This window comes from Hippoglossus stenolepis, chromosome 15, assembly GCF_022539355.2.
Source record: "Hippoglossus stenolepis isolate QCI-W04-F060 chromosome 15, HSTE1.2, whole genome shotgun sequence".
NCBI classification, from domain to species: Eukaryota; Metazoa; Chordata; class Actinopteri; order Pleuronectiformes; family Pleuronectidae; genus Hippoglossus; species Hippoglossus stenolepis.
The window spans coordinates 24,482,058-24,496,576 of record NC_061497.1 but is presented as its reverse complement, the minus strand read 5'-3'; the positions used below and the strand labels follow the sequence as shown (position 1 = coordinate 24,496,576).

The following is a 14,519-nucleotide window of genomic DNA, read 5'->3' as shown; positions in this document are numbered from 1 at the left end:
ATCTCTCACAAAGACTGTCTGAAGCTGATCTGGTCCCTGTGAGAGTCAGCTTCAACTGTCACAATCAGCTGCAGTAGAAGAGTGAAGCTGAACTGAGATCAGTTAAAAAGACTCAGAAGTTATTAAAAACCAGAGTTTATCTCCAATATTCAGCAGGAAACTGTTGAAACATGATGAATTCTGATCAGTTTGGTGGATTTGTTACAGCTGCAGCTCTTCAGGGTCAGGAAGCAGAGGATCATGGGTAATATCCAGTGGGACGACACATTGATTCACTTTGTTTTTACATGAAAACACTTCATCAGACACAGAGTCGATCACCATGTGGCTGCAGAGAAGCTAAGAAGTGATAGAAACAGAAGAAAACAAGAACTAATGATGGTGTTGTTTTTATATCCAGAGACAGAAATAGGAATATTGTTTGTTTCTGAAAGATTTGTATGTAGAACGCTGCTAATGCTAACATTAGCTACGTAGCGATAATACAAACGTACAAATAGCTCCTTTTTAAATAGGTTTCTCTAAAACCCAGGCTGAAGATTCGCGCTGGGTCTGGATAGGAACTTTAAGATACTAGTGCTCGATGTTGGAACCACAGTTGGCGATTAGTTTGACGAATAAGATCAAGTTTTTCTACGAAACCAAGATTCTCAAATGTTAAAAGTCTATAACCAAGCTGTCAGAAAAAAAATGATTATGTATCAATGAAGTCTGGAGTCATTAGATCAAAGAAAATCAAATCTGAGAAATTCTTTGATTTCAACTTCTATTAATTTGGACCATTTTTGTCAGTTTTTGATGCTTGATGTTGTTCACATGGCTCAGAACGTGTCTGGACTCTTTCATAACCACGAGAACTCAAAGTCTTTTGTGTTTGACTGAATTTGAAGGAACTGACCTGTGAGCTGAAAGACAGATCAGATGGAACACAAAGTCTGGATATCTTTGTTCCCTTTCAACCTGACACCTGGAGACGATGAGGACGAGGGGCAGTTGGATGTTCGGGGTCTGGACGGCCAATTCTAGGCCATCTAAAATGTTTGATGTTTTCAGCACCTGTTGATTCCTGCTGCCTCGTCCAGACCAGCAAACAGCAGAGAGGGTAAAACAAGTCTTTCTCTTCTCGAAGGGGTGAGGGTCCATTGGTTTTTTTTGGGATAGGGGTTCTGCTTCAGTCTTTGTGGTCCTTCTGCAGCTCCGGCTCTGCGCTCTCATCCCTCCCGCCCCTCCACGATGATGACTAACACTGGCGTCAGGTCCATCAGGGTCTTCAGCATGTCCATGATGTCCTCGTGGCCTCTGGCTCCTTCGATGAACTCCTCAAGCGTCAACTCACCTGGTCAAAGGTCGAAGACAGCGGAGGGGTTTTAATGGGTGAGTTTGATTTGTATACCTTTATTTAACTGGGATTTCTTTACCTTCTCCGTTCACATCTATCCTCTCAAATATGAGCGCGACGATCTCTTCTGGGCCGATATCTCTGTTTCGTGTGATGTCCTGGATGGCCTGCAGGGGGAGACACACAAACGAAACAACTGATGATCAGGAGGTCTGGTTCAACTTGGTGTCAAGGTTTAAAACAACTTTAAAAACTCAGAATCTGAACTTTAATTTGATGAGTGGGGTTTAGTGGATCGTTTGGGCCAGAATTTCTATTGGATTAAGGAAAGAGAGAAAATGACAAAGTCTGGATCCTGGTCCTCAGACTGGACTTGATCTTCAGACTGGGGTGACGTCCTCCTCTGGGTTGCAGCTCGTTCAGCAGATTAGCGCTTGACTAATTTCGTCCTCAGACTGGACCTTGATCTTCAGACTGGACTCTAGCTTTCAGACTGGGGTGACGTCCTCCTCTGGGCTGGAGTCTTTGACCACTTCCTGAGCTCATTCAGCAGCTTAGCGCTCACCTAATTTCAGAGTTAATCCAGCCCAGTTTTCTGTCGGAGCAGCTTCATTACTGCTGATTCAGCGTGGGTTTACTCAGAGGAGACGTTTCTGGAGGTGGAGAGAAGGTCAGGTTCAGGGGCGGGCCCTATAATCTGATTGGCCACCTCATCGGAATCAGAAGGGGGAAAGTGCTGTGAAAAAGTCATTGCCCCCTCATTTAGGAAATCAACCAAACCCCCAAATTGAAATGATAATTGTCTTCACTGTGACACCCAGGCTGGATTCCTGAGACCTGTTCAATCCTAACACTTAAATAGAACCTGACAATGTGAAGTAGACTGAAGGTCCAGAAAAGCATCACATGATGCTGCGAACTAAAGAAATTCAGAACAAATGTGAAACAAATTCATCGGACAGGATCACAAAGTCTCCGCTGAGTCTCTGGGAACCAGTGAGAACCATTTTCTACAAGTGGAGGAAACCGGAGTGAAGCAGGATCAACATCTAAAGATCTGGTGAAGGTTCCACAAGGAGAAAGACACTGGTGTCCAAAGGTGTCATGGGAGAGAAATACGACCCAACGACTGGTCTCACATTAAAAAACATCTGAATGACCCCCAAGACTTTCTCTTTCTGTTTGAATTAACGATTCTGCAAAGAAAAGTGGGACAAATTCTCTCCACAGCAACGTTACATTTATTTTCTTATCCATTTTTAAATTACTATCTATATAATACCTATGAACAAAGTAAAACAAAGAATTAGCTGAAGTGAATTGATTATATCTGTTATTTTGTTACTGACGTTAATGGTAAAACATGATTTAACAGATTAACCATTTATTTTCTAAAGTGTGTAAAATGTTGGAAATATCATTCTCATATATTTATATTTTTACAGTCACAACTTTAATCGGACCCTGTTCTCGTTTGTGCGTTTTGCTTCGAGCCTCATTACCGAGAAGATGGTCTCCAGTTCGTCCTTGTCGATCTTTCCGTTGCCGTCCTGGTCAAACAGTTTGAAGTACCACTTCAGTTTCTGGTTGATTTCTCCTTTCAGCATCAGACTGACGGCGGCGATATATTCCACAAAGTCGATGTAACCGTCCTGCAGAAAACAAAGGACGGGGTTACACTCTGATTCATGATCAAGGTTTCATCCTCTGCCGTGTCTCCAAAGTCCTAAATTGAATTCTCATTCACTTTGTTTTGGTTTCTCATCACTTCTCTGAGCGCAGAGTGAAAAACTTGATCGAAACAACTGAAGGTGAAAGAGACGATAAGTTAGTTTTTGTGTGTCTGAGTCAGAACACGACAAATCACAGAACACAACTGCATGAACTTCTAATAGAAAAAGGTTTTTACCTGCGCTCGACAAGGCTCGTCTCTGATTGGACAACGGAAAGGAAGTGCTGCCGAAACGTGTTTTATGTTGTTGTGTTTTTCACCTCAGGGCTACCGTACTAATGTTTTCATCTCTGACTCGACAGAATTTAAAACATTAAAATCTAAATCTGCTGATGTCGCAGGATTTGATCCCAACACGTCGATTTCCTCATCTATCACCGTCACGACCTGCGGCACGTTTCCATGGCAACAAGCTCCCGAGCTCTCAGAACATCTTCACTGGACTTCATCTCCACACTCTCTGAATCCACTTAGCTCAGCGTAACCACACACAGCAGGGATAATAGCTAGCTCTGCATGCTAACGCTGTAAGCCACTTAGTCAGGGAGCCAGTGGGGGCTCAGCGTCAGGTCAGCCATGTTCTCGATCACACACAAAAGTATGAAATTATCTATTTATAAAAACAATAAAATGACTAAAGGTTAATATGTGATTTAAAAATATGATTTAAAATCTAGACCAGAAGAAAAACATCCAATGTCTTAATTGTTACATTAAATCTGCAATAACAACATAAAAAGCTACATCTGGTTAATCTTCAAAATAAAAGCACAGAATTTCAGCATAAAGGTTTTTATTGTTTGGTGTTTGTTGTTTGGTTTGCTTGTTTTTAACTGAAGCTTTTGGTCACATGTCGCCGTCTTCATCAGTTCACACGTGAAAACCATGAGAAGTTTAAAAGTTAACACGTGTTTGTTGAAGAGAAACGTTTCAGTTGATCGATTCATTCATATTCTGCAGAATAGTTCAAATACTTAGTATTTATAAAGATCTTTTCTCGTCTTGATGACACTTTACAGCTCAGTTTGTCATCACTCATTCACACAGAGCATCTATGGGCAGCAGTTTTTCTATCGGGGGCCATTCAGGGTTCAGCATTTTGCCCAAGGACACTTCGGCATGCAGATGGGGAAGCTGGGCTCGAACCACCAACCTTCTGCTTGGAGGACGGCCGATCTACCCTTCAACCAGAGTCGCTATCATTGTGCTGATAATACTTAAACACTATTTTTACTTTTACTCATAGAAATGATTTGTGTTCTTCTGCCAGAGTAGAAATAATCACGTTAATCTGAATAAACAAATAAGATAAACTTAAGTTGTCTCAGTCAAGTAAAACTTTAAATCTTCTATTTGTTGTTTTGAAGTTTGACGTCGACTTTCTGATCATTAAACCAAAGATAACGATGGGTTTATGTCATGAGCTTTAGTGGGCGTGGGGCCCCCGGTGGCCCCTGAGCTTAGGTGCACTCCTGGACATGGAGCTGGAGACGATCAGATTCTTATGAATCTGGTCCAACAAAGAAAAAACTAAATATTAGATTCTTCTGGTTCTGGAAAAATGTCCGAGTCCCACAGTTGTAAAAATCATTTCTCAGGTTCAGTAAAAACTGAAGAGATAGAGGTGAAGCTGGGTCAGAGGTCAGAGGTCAGAGGTCAGAGCTCCGTCACCCCATCATCATGTCACATGAAAAGTTATGGATGATATTTGTTACTTTCTGTCTCCAAACTATGACGAAGGTGATTTTTAATGTGAAGCACAAAGGTTCTCTGTTCCACGTGACATCTGTTCACTTGTGTCCGTCCTGGGAGACGGATCCTCACATGTGTCTCTGAGGTTTCTACCTTCTTTACCTGTTAAAGGTTTTAGTAGTTTGACTCTTGAGGGTTAAGGACAGAGGACGTCTCACCTTGTTAAAGACCATGAGACAAACTGGGATCTGTGAATATGAGACTATACAAATAAAACCTGATTGATTGATTGATTTGTTTTTGAGTTAATTTAATGTGTTTTTACTGAGCTGAGTCGAATGTGAATTACCAACACACACACACACACACACACACTAACACAATCATGACGTGACAGAGAAGACAGTTTCAACCTGCCCTGACCTGTGTGTGTGTCTGTGCACATGTCTATTTATAGTTATGAGGCCAATTTTGGTTCAATACCATCATTATGAGGACATTTTGTCTGGTCCTCACAAATTAAATTGTCTTTCTGAGGGTTAAGACTTGGTTTTAGGGTTAGGGGTTAGAGGTTAGGGGTTAGGTAATGCATTATGTCATTGAGTGTCCTCACAACTATAGAGATCTGTGTGTGTGTGTGTGTCGCACCCCGTCCATGTCGAAGGTGAAGAACACCTGGTCCACGTAGCTGTGGGCGTTCTCGTTCATGCCCTTCAGGCCCAGAATGGCCTTCAGCTCGAACAGCGTGATGAGGCCTGACGGAGACTCTCGCATGAACTTGTTGTACCAGTGGTGCATATCCTCCGCCAGGATGTCTTCCAGGTTCGAGCCGTGGTTCCCCATGAGTGTGGTCCGACGGGTGCAACCAAGGCGAAGACGGACAAACCCACAAGAAAAAGGACGAAGAAGAGATCCTGTCACTTTGAGATTTCAGAAACAAACCACAGAAGAAAAGTTGACGTCCTCAGATCATCAGTGGTGGATGATAAGAGACTCGGAGCGTGTTCTCTAGTGTCCTCAGCGGGAACAGAGGTGAGGGAAAGGGTGAAATATCCGTGGCGTCGACGGCGGCGAGGCCAGCAGTCTTCAGCAGCAGGCCGGCCCACATCCAGGCTGCAGTGACTCTGCAGACTGAGAGCAGACCTCAGGACTCTCTAACCCTCTTAGGACCTGGAGGAAGAATCAAGGAAGCACCCAAAATAAACAACCTAATGAGATCAGGCCGCTCTGCTGGAGGGCGCCGCTGCCAGAGGCCTCAAGAGGCTTTACCTGCCGGCCCTGAAGAAGGTTATATAACCTTCTACTCACCTGTGCTCCTCACTTTCACTTTTTACACCAAAATACTGAGAGTGATCACCTTTTAATGAAGTTTGTCTTTCTGTCACACCACAGACTGTAAATAAAGAAAGAGCTCGTAAAGCCAAGTCATCTGGATCGCCCCCTGGTGGCCGACTGCAGTATAGGTCATAAACTCCTCCATGTTAGCAGATGGAACATAGACCATTACAGTCTGGTCCGTAATGATTTGTGTCAGATTCAACATGATTGTTTGAGTCAACAAACTCAATTTTTTGATATTTCGGAGTTTACATTTAAACCAGTATTGTAAGTCCAATCCGTACCTACAAATATCCTGGAGTCAGACTCGGACGTGACCCTGAATCATCCGACGCCTCAAATCAGAGCCAGAACTGAGCATCAGCAGCTTTACTGAGAAACAATGTGTGTTAATCAGCAGCTCGTCCTGCCAGCAGGTTAAATCACAGCTTAACGAGTCACTTCAATGTTCCCACAGTGATGAAGGTTTCCACTGAACCCAGGATTCCACTTCTCACTTTATAACATCAGGAAACATTCAGGAGTTTCTGTCTCAGTCTCTAGTTTCAAGTCTTCTTCAAACAGCTGATGTTCATTTAGTGAATTATGATCATTTAGAGTCAAACAGACCATAAAGCATGGGGGGGGTAGATACCACAGTGTGATTGACAGCTGGTACTTCCAAATGGGTGCAGGTGGCAGGTGAAGGTGGGCGTGTCCTTGAACTCTTATTCAGGCTCCACCCCCTCCTCCTCCAAATATGGTTACATCTGGTTTCAGAAAACCAAGATGTACAGCAGCTCACAAACCAACCGGTGACGTCACGGTGGGTCGATGCTGATGATTCATCATCTGTCAGGACGTAGACTGAGAATCTTTCATCTTAAACCTTTGGTACCAAAACAACCTCTGGCTCCACCCATATATGGTTATATACAGCAACGCTTCCTGGGAGTTGTAGTTGTCTTCTCACCTTGACCTCAGTAGGACTGTAGTTTCCCAGCATGCCTCTGGACTCAGGTTTGTGGTTGTTCTGTCAGCAGCAGCAGTGAGACTGGATGTTTATCAAACTGATCCAGATGTAGATTTGTTTCGTCCTCCTCCTTCCAGATCCGTCTCTTCAGTCCTCTGCAGATTAACACTCTGAGACGTGTGGAGACGAGCCAGCTGTGAGAAATCCTTGTTTCCTTGAGCCGTAAGTACAGTTCATCACTGATTCCCCTTCTGTAAGGACGCCACCTGCTGTGTCCTTAAATGACGCCGCGTCTCCAGCAGGATTCTCCGGCTTCAACTAATGTAACCAACTTTATCAACCTTGTGTTCAGGTAGACACAAATACCTGTGTTACTGGAGCATTCCTCTAGAGGGCCCCACAGAGCTCATTACAATAAACATGCTAACATTATTATTTCATGTGAATTGGTCAAGTCAAATTCTGTTTCCTGTTCTGGTGACTGGTGACTGGTGACTGGTGGACATTTCCATCCAACCTGTGGCTTCTCACTGCAGCCACACATCGTACAGATGTGGGTAATTAATCTTCCAACCTTCCTGCTCTACACTGCCCCCTAATGTCCGTGTGCATATTGCATCTTTCTGAGGATGTGCACAACGGACAAGCCAAACCAATGATTGTAACTAAAGATGGACGACAGCAAACATCTGGATCTCCCTCTGGTGGCTGGCTGCAGTATAGGTCATAAAACCCACCCCTCTGTAAATAGTCATTGTTCTTTATTCAGCTTTAAATTGTTCTTCTAAAATGAAGAATAGAAAAATGAGAACATTTTGAGCGGACTTCAACATAAAACTTGAAATCTGAGGGTTTTTATATCCATCGTTGTTCAGATGCTCTGATGTGATGTGGGTCAGCTGCTTCACGTTAGTGTTGCACTGACCAAAAACACCAATCTACTGTCTACTCGATACTTTAGCCAAAGAAGATACTTCGGATGTAATTTTGTATTTTCTCTTACGTTTTTTTGTCAAAAAACTATTTCTTCTTCCACTGTGAAACTCTGAGGATAAAACACACCAGGACGTCAAAAATCAAACAATCTGTAATTTAGCAAAAATATTGATTTTAATTTCACTTTCAGACTTTACGTCACAACTTGACGTCTCCAGTTTTAAAATGAATAAAAACGTTTACTTTCAGTCGTGTTAAAAATTAGTTTAAAAAAAATAAAACTCCAGGTTTTCCCTCTGAGCAAGAAACAAGATCATTTGTTAAAAGTTAAATTTTGGTACGAAGGAAGAAGTCAGCCTCGTTTTCCTCGTTGTCATCAATCCACTGAGAAAACATCAGATTCTTATAAAAAGGATCAAATGTGTCGCTGCAGAGTAGAAAAGCTTCGAGCTGATAAAAAGCTGATAAATTCACAACTTCTGTTTTAATGTACAAGTTCCCTCAGGTCGTCTTCACGTCACAGATAAAGAAACATGTTGGTCTCCAGTGTTCAGGCCTTTTCCATCACGACCCTCTGGCGTCATCAGCCGAACATCTGGATCTTCATGGAGCTGAAGGAGAAAAGAGAAAAGGTTCATGACCTCCTGAAGAAAATATCTACGACGTCAGGTTGATTTAATGCCGACGACACATCATATACTCGTCAGCGCCACCCATTGACAAAGCACTGACAAAATGAGTGTCAGACTTTTTAGCCATACAAGATGCTCTAACTCAACTCAGACTAGGATTAAATCCAGATAAGACCAATTACTTGCTCTTCACCAGATCACAAATCATATATATATATATGGTATCTGGCTGGACGACCAACTATCTTCTAAAACTCACATTAATGAGCCATCGAAGAAGCTGGAAGCTAAATTGGTTTCTTTTATAGAAGTAGTCAGTGTTTTACTTTCCCAAATAGATGGCAGATTGTTCAGGCAACATTTGTATCAGTGCTAGACTCAAAGATGTGATTTACATGCCAGCTGCTTTACATACTCTCAAGCCGCTGGAGGCTTTATATCACAGTTCACGTTATTACAGGTGACAGTTATCGGACCATCGTTGTGCCTTGTACCAGAAAGTAGCGTGGCCTTCACTTGCCTCATGCTGGGAACAACAGTCTTGTTCTTATTTACAAAGCTACGTTTAATAAGCTACCATTTTATTTATCATCCCTTTTAAAAGTGAGAGAGTGTGTAAAACTTTATTCAGATACCACGCTGCTCCCAGCTGGAATAAACCTCAGGTCTCAAGTGGGCTGGATCGTTGAGGTTTTGTGTCTTTGAGGTTTTGTGTCTTTGAGGTGTTGTGTCTTTGAGGTTTTGTGTCTTTGAGGTGTTGTGTCTTTGAGGTTTTGTGTCTTTGAGGTGTTGTATCTTTGAGGTTGTGTTGTGTGAATAAATGATCAGAGACTCACTCTTTTCTTCTTCTTTTTCTCCCGTTCCTTCAGTCACATCTACTTGTGATCTTTTCTCCTCAGCGTCTTCCTCTTCTCGTCCTGATGAAGGTCTGTCTCGCTTGTCTTCTCCCATCCGTCCATTCACTCGCTCCTCCTCCTCCTCCTCCTCCTCGTCTTCTTCTCTGGTCTTTGACTGATCGTCTTTGTCTGATTGTTTTGTCTCAGGACACGTTGAAGCATCAGTTTTATCGTCTGTCTTGAAAACTTCTTCTCCTGCTGCTGTTGCTTTCTCTGCTACGTCATCAGCGACTCCGACCTCGTCTCCGCTGCTGGACGTCCTGTGGCGGCGGGATGGAGGGCGTCGCCGGAGGGAGTGACGAGCTCGGCTCTGGACCAATCAGGGCAGAGAAAGTCAGTTATTAGAAAGAAAGTTACTATTACTTTATTTATTCACTGATAAACAAATGTGTTGTGTCTCTTTGTCTCTTAGCGGTGTTTTTGTGTCTCTTTGTCTCTTAGTGGTCAAGTAGCGTCGCTTTGTCTCTCAGTGGTGGTGTTGTGTCTCTTTGTCTCTTAGCGGTGGTGTTGTGTCTCTTAGTGATGGTGTTGTGTCTCTTTGTCTCTTAGCGGTGGTGTTGTGTCTCTTTGTCTCTTAGTGGTGGTGTTGTGTCTCTTTGTCTCTCAGTGGTGGTGTTGTGTCTCTTTGTCTCTTAGTGGTGGTGTTGTGTCTCTTTGTCTCTCAGTGGTCAAGTAGCGTCTCTTTGTCTCTTAGTGGTGGTGTTGTGTCTCTTTGTCTCTCAGTGGTCAAGTAGCGTCTCTTTGTCTCTTAGTGTGTGTTGTGTCTTTTGTCTCTTAGCGGTGGTGTTGTGTCTCTTTGTCTCTTAGCGGTGGTGTTGTGTCTCTTTGTCTCTTAGCGGTGGTGTTGTGTCTCTTTGTCTCTCAGTGGTCAAGTAGCGTCTCTTTGTCTCTTGGTGGTGGTGTTGTGTCTCTTTGTCTCTTAGCGGTGGTGTTGTGTCTCTTTGTCTCTTAGCGGTGGTGTTGTGTCTCTTTGTCTCTCAGTGGTCAAGTAGCGTCTCTTTGTCTCTTAGTGGTGGTGTTGTGTCTCTTTGTCTCTTAGCGGTGGTGTTGTCTCTTGTCTCTTAGCGGTGGTGTTGTGTCTCTTGTCTCTCAGTGGTCAGTAGCTCTTTTGTCTCTTGGTGGTGTTGTCTCTTTGTCTCTTAGCGGTGGTGTTGTGTCTCTTTGTCTCTTAGCGGTGGTGTTGTGTCTCTTTGTCTCTCAGTGGTCAAGTAGCGTCTCTTTGTCTCTTAGTGGTGGTGTTGTCTCTCTTTGTCTCTTAGCGGTGGTGTTGTGTCTCTTTGTCTCTCAGTGGTCAAGTAGTGTCTCTTTGTCTCTTAGTGGTGGTGTTGTGTCTCTTTGTCTCTCAGTGGTGGTGTTGTGTCTCTTTGTCTCTTAGCGGTGGTTGTTCTGTGGGTGTTGTGGTTGTGTCTTTTGTCTCAGCGTGGTGTTGTGTCTCTTTGTCTCTCAGTGGTCAAGTAGCGTCTCTTTGTCTCTTAGTGGTGGTTGTCTCAGTGGTGGTGTTGTGTCTCTTTGTCTCTTAGCGGTGGTGTTGTGTCTCTTTGTCTCTTAGCGGTGGTGTTGTGTCTCTTTGTCTCTCAGTGGTCAAGTAGCGTCTCTTTGTCTCTTAGTGGTGGTTTTGTCTCTTAGCGGTGGTGTTGTGTCTCTTTGTCTCTTAGCGGTGGTGTTGTGTCTCTTTGTCTCTTAGCGGTGGTGTTGTGTCTCTTTGTCTCTTAGTGGTGGTGTTGTGTCTCTTTGTCTCTTAGTGGTGGTGTTGTGTCTCTTTGTCTCTCAGTGGTCAAGTAGCGTCTCTTTGTCTCTTAGTGGTGGTGTTGTGTCTCTTTGTCTCTTAGCGGTGGTGTTGTGTCTCTTTGTCTCTTAGCGGTGGTGTTGTGTCTCTTTGTCTCTTAGCGGTGGTTGTGTCTCTTTGTCTCTTAGCGGTGGTGTTGTGTCTCTTTGTCTCTTAGCGGTGGTGTTGTGTCTCTTTGTCTCTTAGCGGTGGTGTTGTGTCTCTTTGTCTCTCAGTGGTCAAGTAGCGTCTCTTTGTCTCTTGAGCGGTGGTGTTGTGTCTCTTTGTCTCTTAGCGGTGGTGTTGTGTCTCTTTGTCTCTTAGCGGTGGTGTTGTGTCTCTTTGTCTCTTAGCGGTGGTGTTGTGTCTCTTTGTCTCTTAGTGGTGGTGTTGTGTCTCTTTGTCTCTTAGTGGTGGTGTTGTGTCTCTTTGTCTCTTAGCGGTGGTGTTGTGTCTCTTTGTCTCTTAGCGGTGGTGTTGTGTCTCTTTGTCTCTCAGTGGTCAAGTAGCGTATCTTTTAAATCGGACCTTGTTGATACTCGACAGGATGGACCCCTCCTCCACCGTGGGAGGGGCCTCAAAGGAGACGGGGCCCTCCTCCTCAGTGGGCGTCGCTGTGGAGGAGGTGGTTACTGGGGCGGAGCCGGGGGAGGGAGGGGGGAAGGCGGGAGACAGCAGCCTGAAGGCGGGGCTCTTCGGTGACGTCAGCTGGGCCGAGGGAGAGAGAGCGAGCGAGGCCTACGCAGAGAGAGAGAGAGACGTCAGAGTGCGTCTCTGTCCACACCAGCGGGGGGGGGGGCACTACTCACCTGAAGCTTCTCGATCAGAGCAGAGTTCCTCTTGGTTTTGGCAGAAAGAGGTGAGGTGACACCTGGAGGCTGCACACACACACACACACACACACACACACACACACACACACACACACCACACACAACACACACACACACACACACTGTTTCATATTGTTTCCTTGTTTCTCATGTGATGAACCGTTTCCTTCTGATTTGGAAGGCCCCCCCCCTCACCTCCTGGTCGTCTCCGTGTGCTTTCGGCAGCTGTAGTGAACGAGGAGGTCGACGTCTCACCGGCTTCTCCTGGGGACAGATAATACAACTGTGGCTTTAATATGTTCAAGGTTGAATCCGGAGTTTGTGTCTGAGCTGACGTTGAACTCACAGGGTCATCATCTGGAGGAGCTGGGCCTCGGAACCGTCCTGCAAGTTCAGCCACCGAGCGCTGAGACACAGCCTCCTCCTGAGAGAGAGGGGAGAGAGGGAGAGAGGGGGGGAGAGGGAGAGGGAGGAGAGAGAGAGGTGATTAACAACAACACTGGGTTTAATGATCCATCAGACAGAAAAGACCTTTCTCATCAGTCACGTGACTCGACTACCAGCGGTGAACACAAAGCTAACACTTCCTAACACTTCTGTCAGTAACACTTCCTGTAGTTACAGTTCCTGTCAGTAACACTTCCTGTCAGTAACACTTCCTGTCAGTTACACTTCCACCTCGTGGTCCGTGCTCTGACTCTTCACCTTCACTGCTCCTCCTTCAGAGGAGTTTCTGTTACTAAGCAACCGACTGCAGAGGAGATGATCTACTTCCTGTTTACATCACGTGACCTGTGTGTTCAGGTGTGTTAGTGGACAGAGGTGGATTTAGTTTGTAAATGTAAACGTGTTTGTGTGGACGCGTTCGAACCTGCAGTCACGACACACAAAACGCCATCACAGACAGTGGGGGCGGGGTTTGCTGCTCTGTAGGAGGGTGGGGCCTATTACATGTCAGTGTCAAGGGGCCTGTTGTTTCATAGTGTGTCCATCATAACATGTGTCAGAATCCAGTGTTGTGCATGAACGAGTTCAAAAGAACGCGTTCATTTTTATGAGAACGATGAACTGAACGCGACAAATCATGAATTTGAACGGTGAACACGTTCATATGATCTGAGCTCCAGCTGAAACGTGACGGAGTGTTTTCCTTCTCCTGAGGAGAGACGCTGTGTAAATCACCATGTCGCTGCTCAGTGTCCGGACAATGTCCGCGATGTAGCCGAAACCAACTAACTCGAGTCGCACTACGTTACCCAGGATTCATCCCACACACACGTCGTCCAAACAAGCAACGTGATCCAAGACAACCGCTCTCGGTCTCATATACAAATGGCAAGTGAAAGCAGAGACGCAGACTCAGCGACTACATCCGATGCACCTTATTATTATTTGCAGGATTTTTACAAACTGTCTGATAAAGATTCCGACAGTAACAATCTCACCTTTCTGTGCAAATTGTGTCCTGCGCTGAAAAAGCAAGTCCGGACGTCAGCCTCATCTAAGTTAAACCGGCATGTGGAGCTGAAGCATCCAGCTAGCCTCAGAAGTTAGCTCCAAGTTAGTGAAAGTCAAAAAAAGACCAAGACCCCTGCCAACAGCCCCAATGACCCAAACCTTCAAGGGTACGAGTTCCCAGCAACAGGTAGACAAACTCGTGCAGGGTATGAATAAATAAACAGGCAAAATTAGCAATAATTAAAAAAAACATTTCTTTTAGGAATTGATACATATGAAGTCCAGTTTAAGGCAAGGGGTAGTGATGGATAAAGTTTTCTTTAAAAAACAAGTTAAGTCTTTCATTCTCACTTTCCACCTTAAAACTATGAACTGAACTGAACTTTGAACTAGTTCATGAGAGGTGAACTTACACAACACTGTCAGAATCTATAAAGTCATAACTGCAGAGAACCAGGACATTAAACTCCTGTTATGAAGAGAGCTGCTGTTGGTGCGCCCCCGGGTGGCTGGTTACTTCCTGTCTGTGGCCGCGCTGTGACCATGTTAGGAAGGGAAGTGTCATCAGCAGCTGCTCGTCACAGACACGTGTGTGTGTGTGTGTGTGTGTGTGTGTGTGTGTGTGTGTGTGTGTGTGTGTGTGAGACTCCACTGATCACATGATGAAGGGTCAGAGAGCGACAGTGATGACTTCATAGCAACAAGATGTAACAATATCACAGGTCAAGACCACGCCCACTGTAATACTAGGACTATTAATCCCCCCCACAGACTGAATAAACGACCAAATCATCCTGATCGCCCCCTGGTGGCAGGCTGCAGTATAGTTCATAAAGCCCACCTCCTACATGTTAGCAGATGGGACATGAACCACAGTGAGAAATGAAAGTACATCAGTAAATCAAAATATAAATTCATTGATCGTCTTTACTACATCATCTGTCCC

At 44.6% G+C, this 14,519-nt stretch overlaps 2 protein-coding genes across 2 annotated transcripts in view; both read right to left on the bottom strand.

Annotated features, from left to right (window-relative positions):
- Positions 1-373: 373 nt before the first annotated feature.
- Positions 374-5,946, bottom strand: guca1d (guanylate cyclase activator 1d). The gene is made up of 4 exons (XM_047343330.1): positions 5,412-5,946; positions 2,842-2,991; positions 1,419-1,506; positions 374-1,336 (listed from the first exon to the last, which is right to left on the bottom strand). The coding sequence occupies exons 1-4, from the start codon at positions 5,604-5,606 to the stop codon at positions 1,212-1,214; spliced, it is 558 nt and encodes a 185-aa protein (XP_047199286.1). The 5' UTR covers positions 5,607-5,946; the 3' UTR covers positions 374-1,211.
- Positions 5,947-8,141: 2,195 nt separating this feature from the next.
- Positions 8,142-14,519, bottom strand: part of dub (duboraya) — an 8,916-nt gene continuing 2,538 nt past the window's right edge. Inside the window, exons 2-7 of the mRNA XM_047343709.1 lie at positions 12,462-12,539; positions 12,311-12,379; positions 12,092-12,160; positions 11,811-12,020; positions 9,458-9,827; positions 8,142-8,600 (exon numbers count right to left, since the gene is read on the bottom strand). Coding sequence (XP_047199665.1) covers positions 8,593-8,600; positions 9,458-9,827; positions 11,811-12,020; positions 12,092-12,160; positions 12,311-12,379; positions 12,462-12,539 — 804 coding nt within the window. The 3' untranslated portion in view covers positions 8,142-8,592. The remainder of the gene's footprint in view (positions 8,601-9,457; positions 9,828-11,810; positions 12,021-12,091; positions 12,161-12,310; positions 12,380-12,461; positions 12,540-14,519) is intronic.

Excerpts from the sequence above, each read along its gene's own strand:
- guca1d (XM_047343330.1), bottom strand. The coding sequence starts at position 5,606 with ATGGGGAACCACGGCTCGAACCTGGAAGACATCCTGGCGGAGGATATG. Across the intron at positions 2,992-5,411 it reads TCACCTTCGACATGGACGGG|GACGGTTACATCGACTTTGT; the intron begins GTGCGACACACA and ends TGTTTTCTGCAG. Across the intron at positions 1,337-1,418 it reads GATAGATGTGAACGGAGAAG|GTGAGTTGACGCTTGAGGAG; the intron begins GTAAAGAAATCC and ends ACCTTTGACCAG.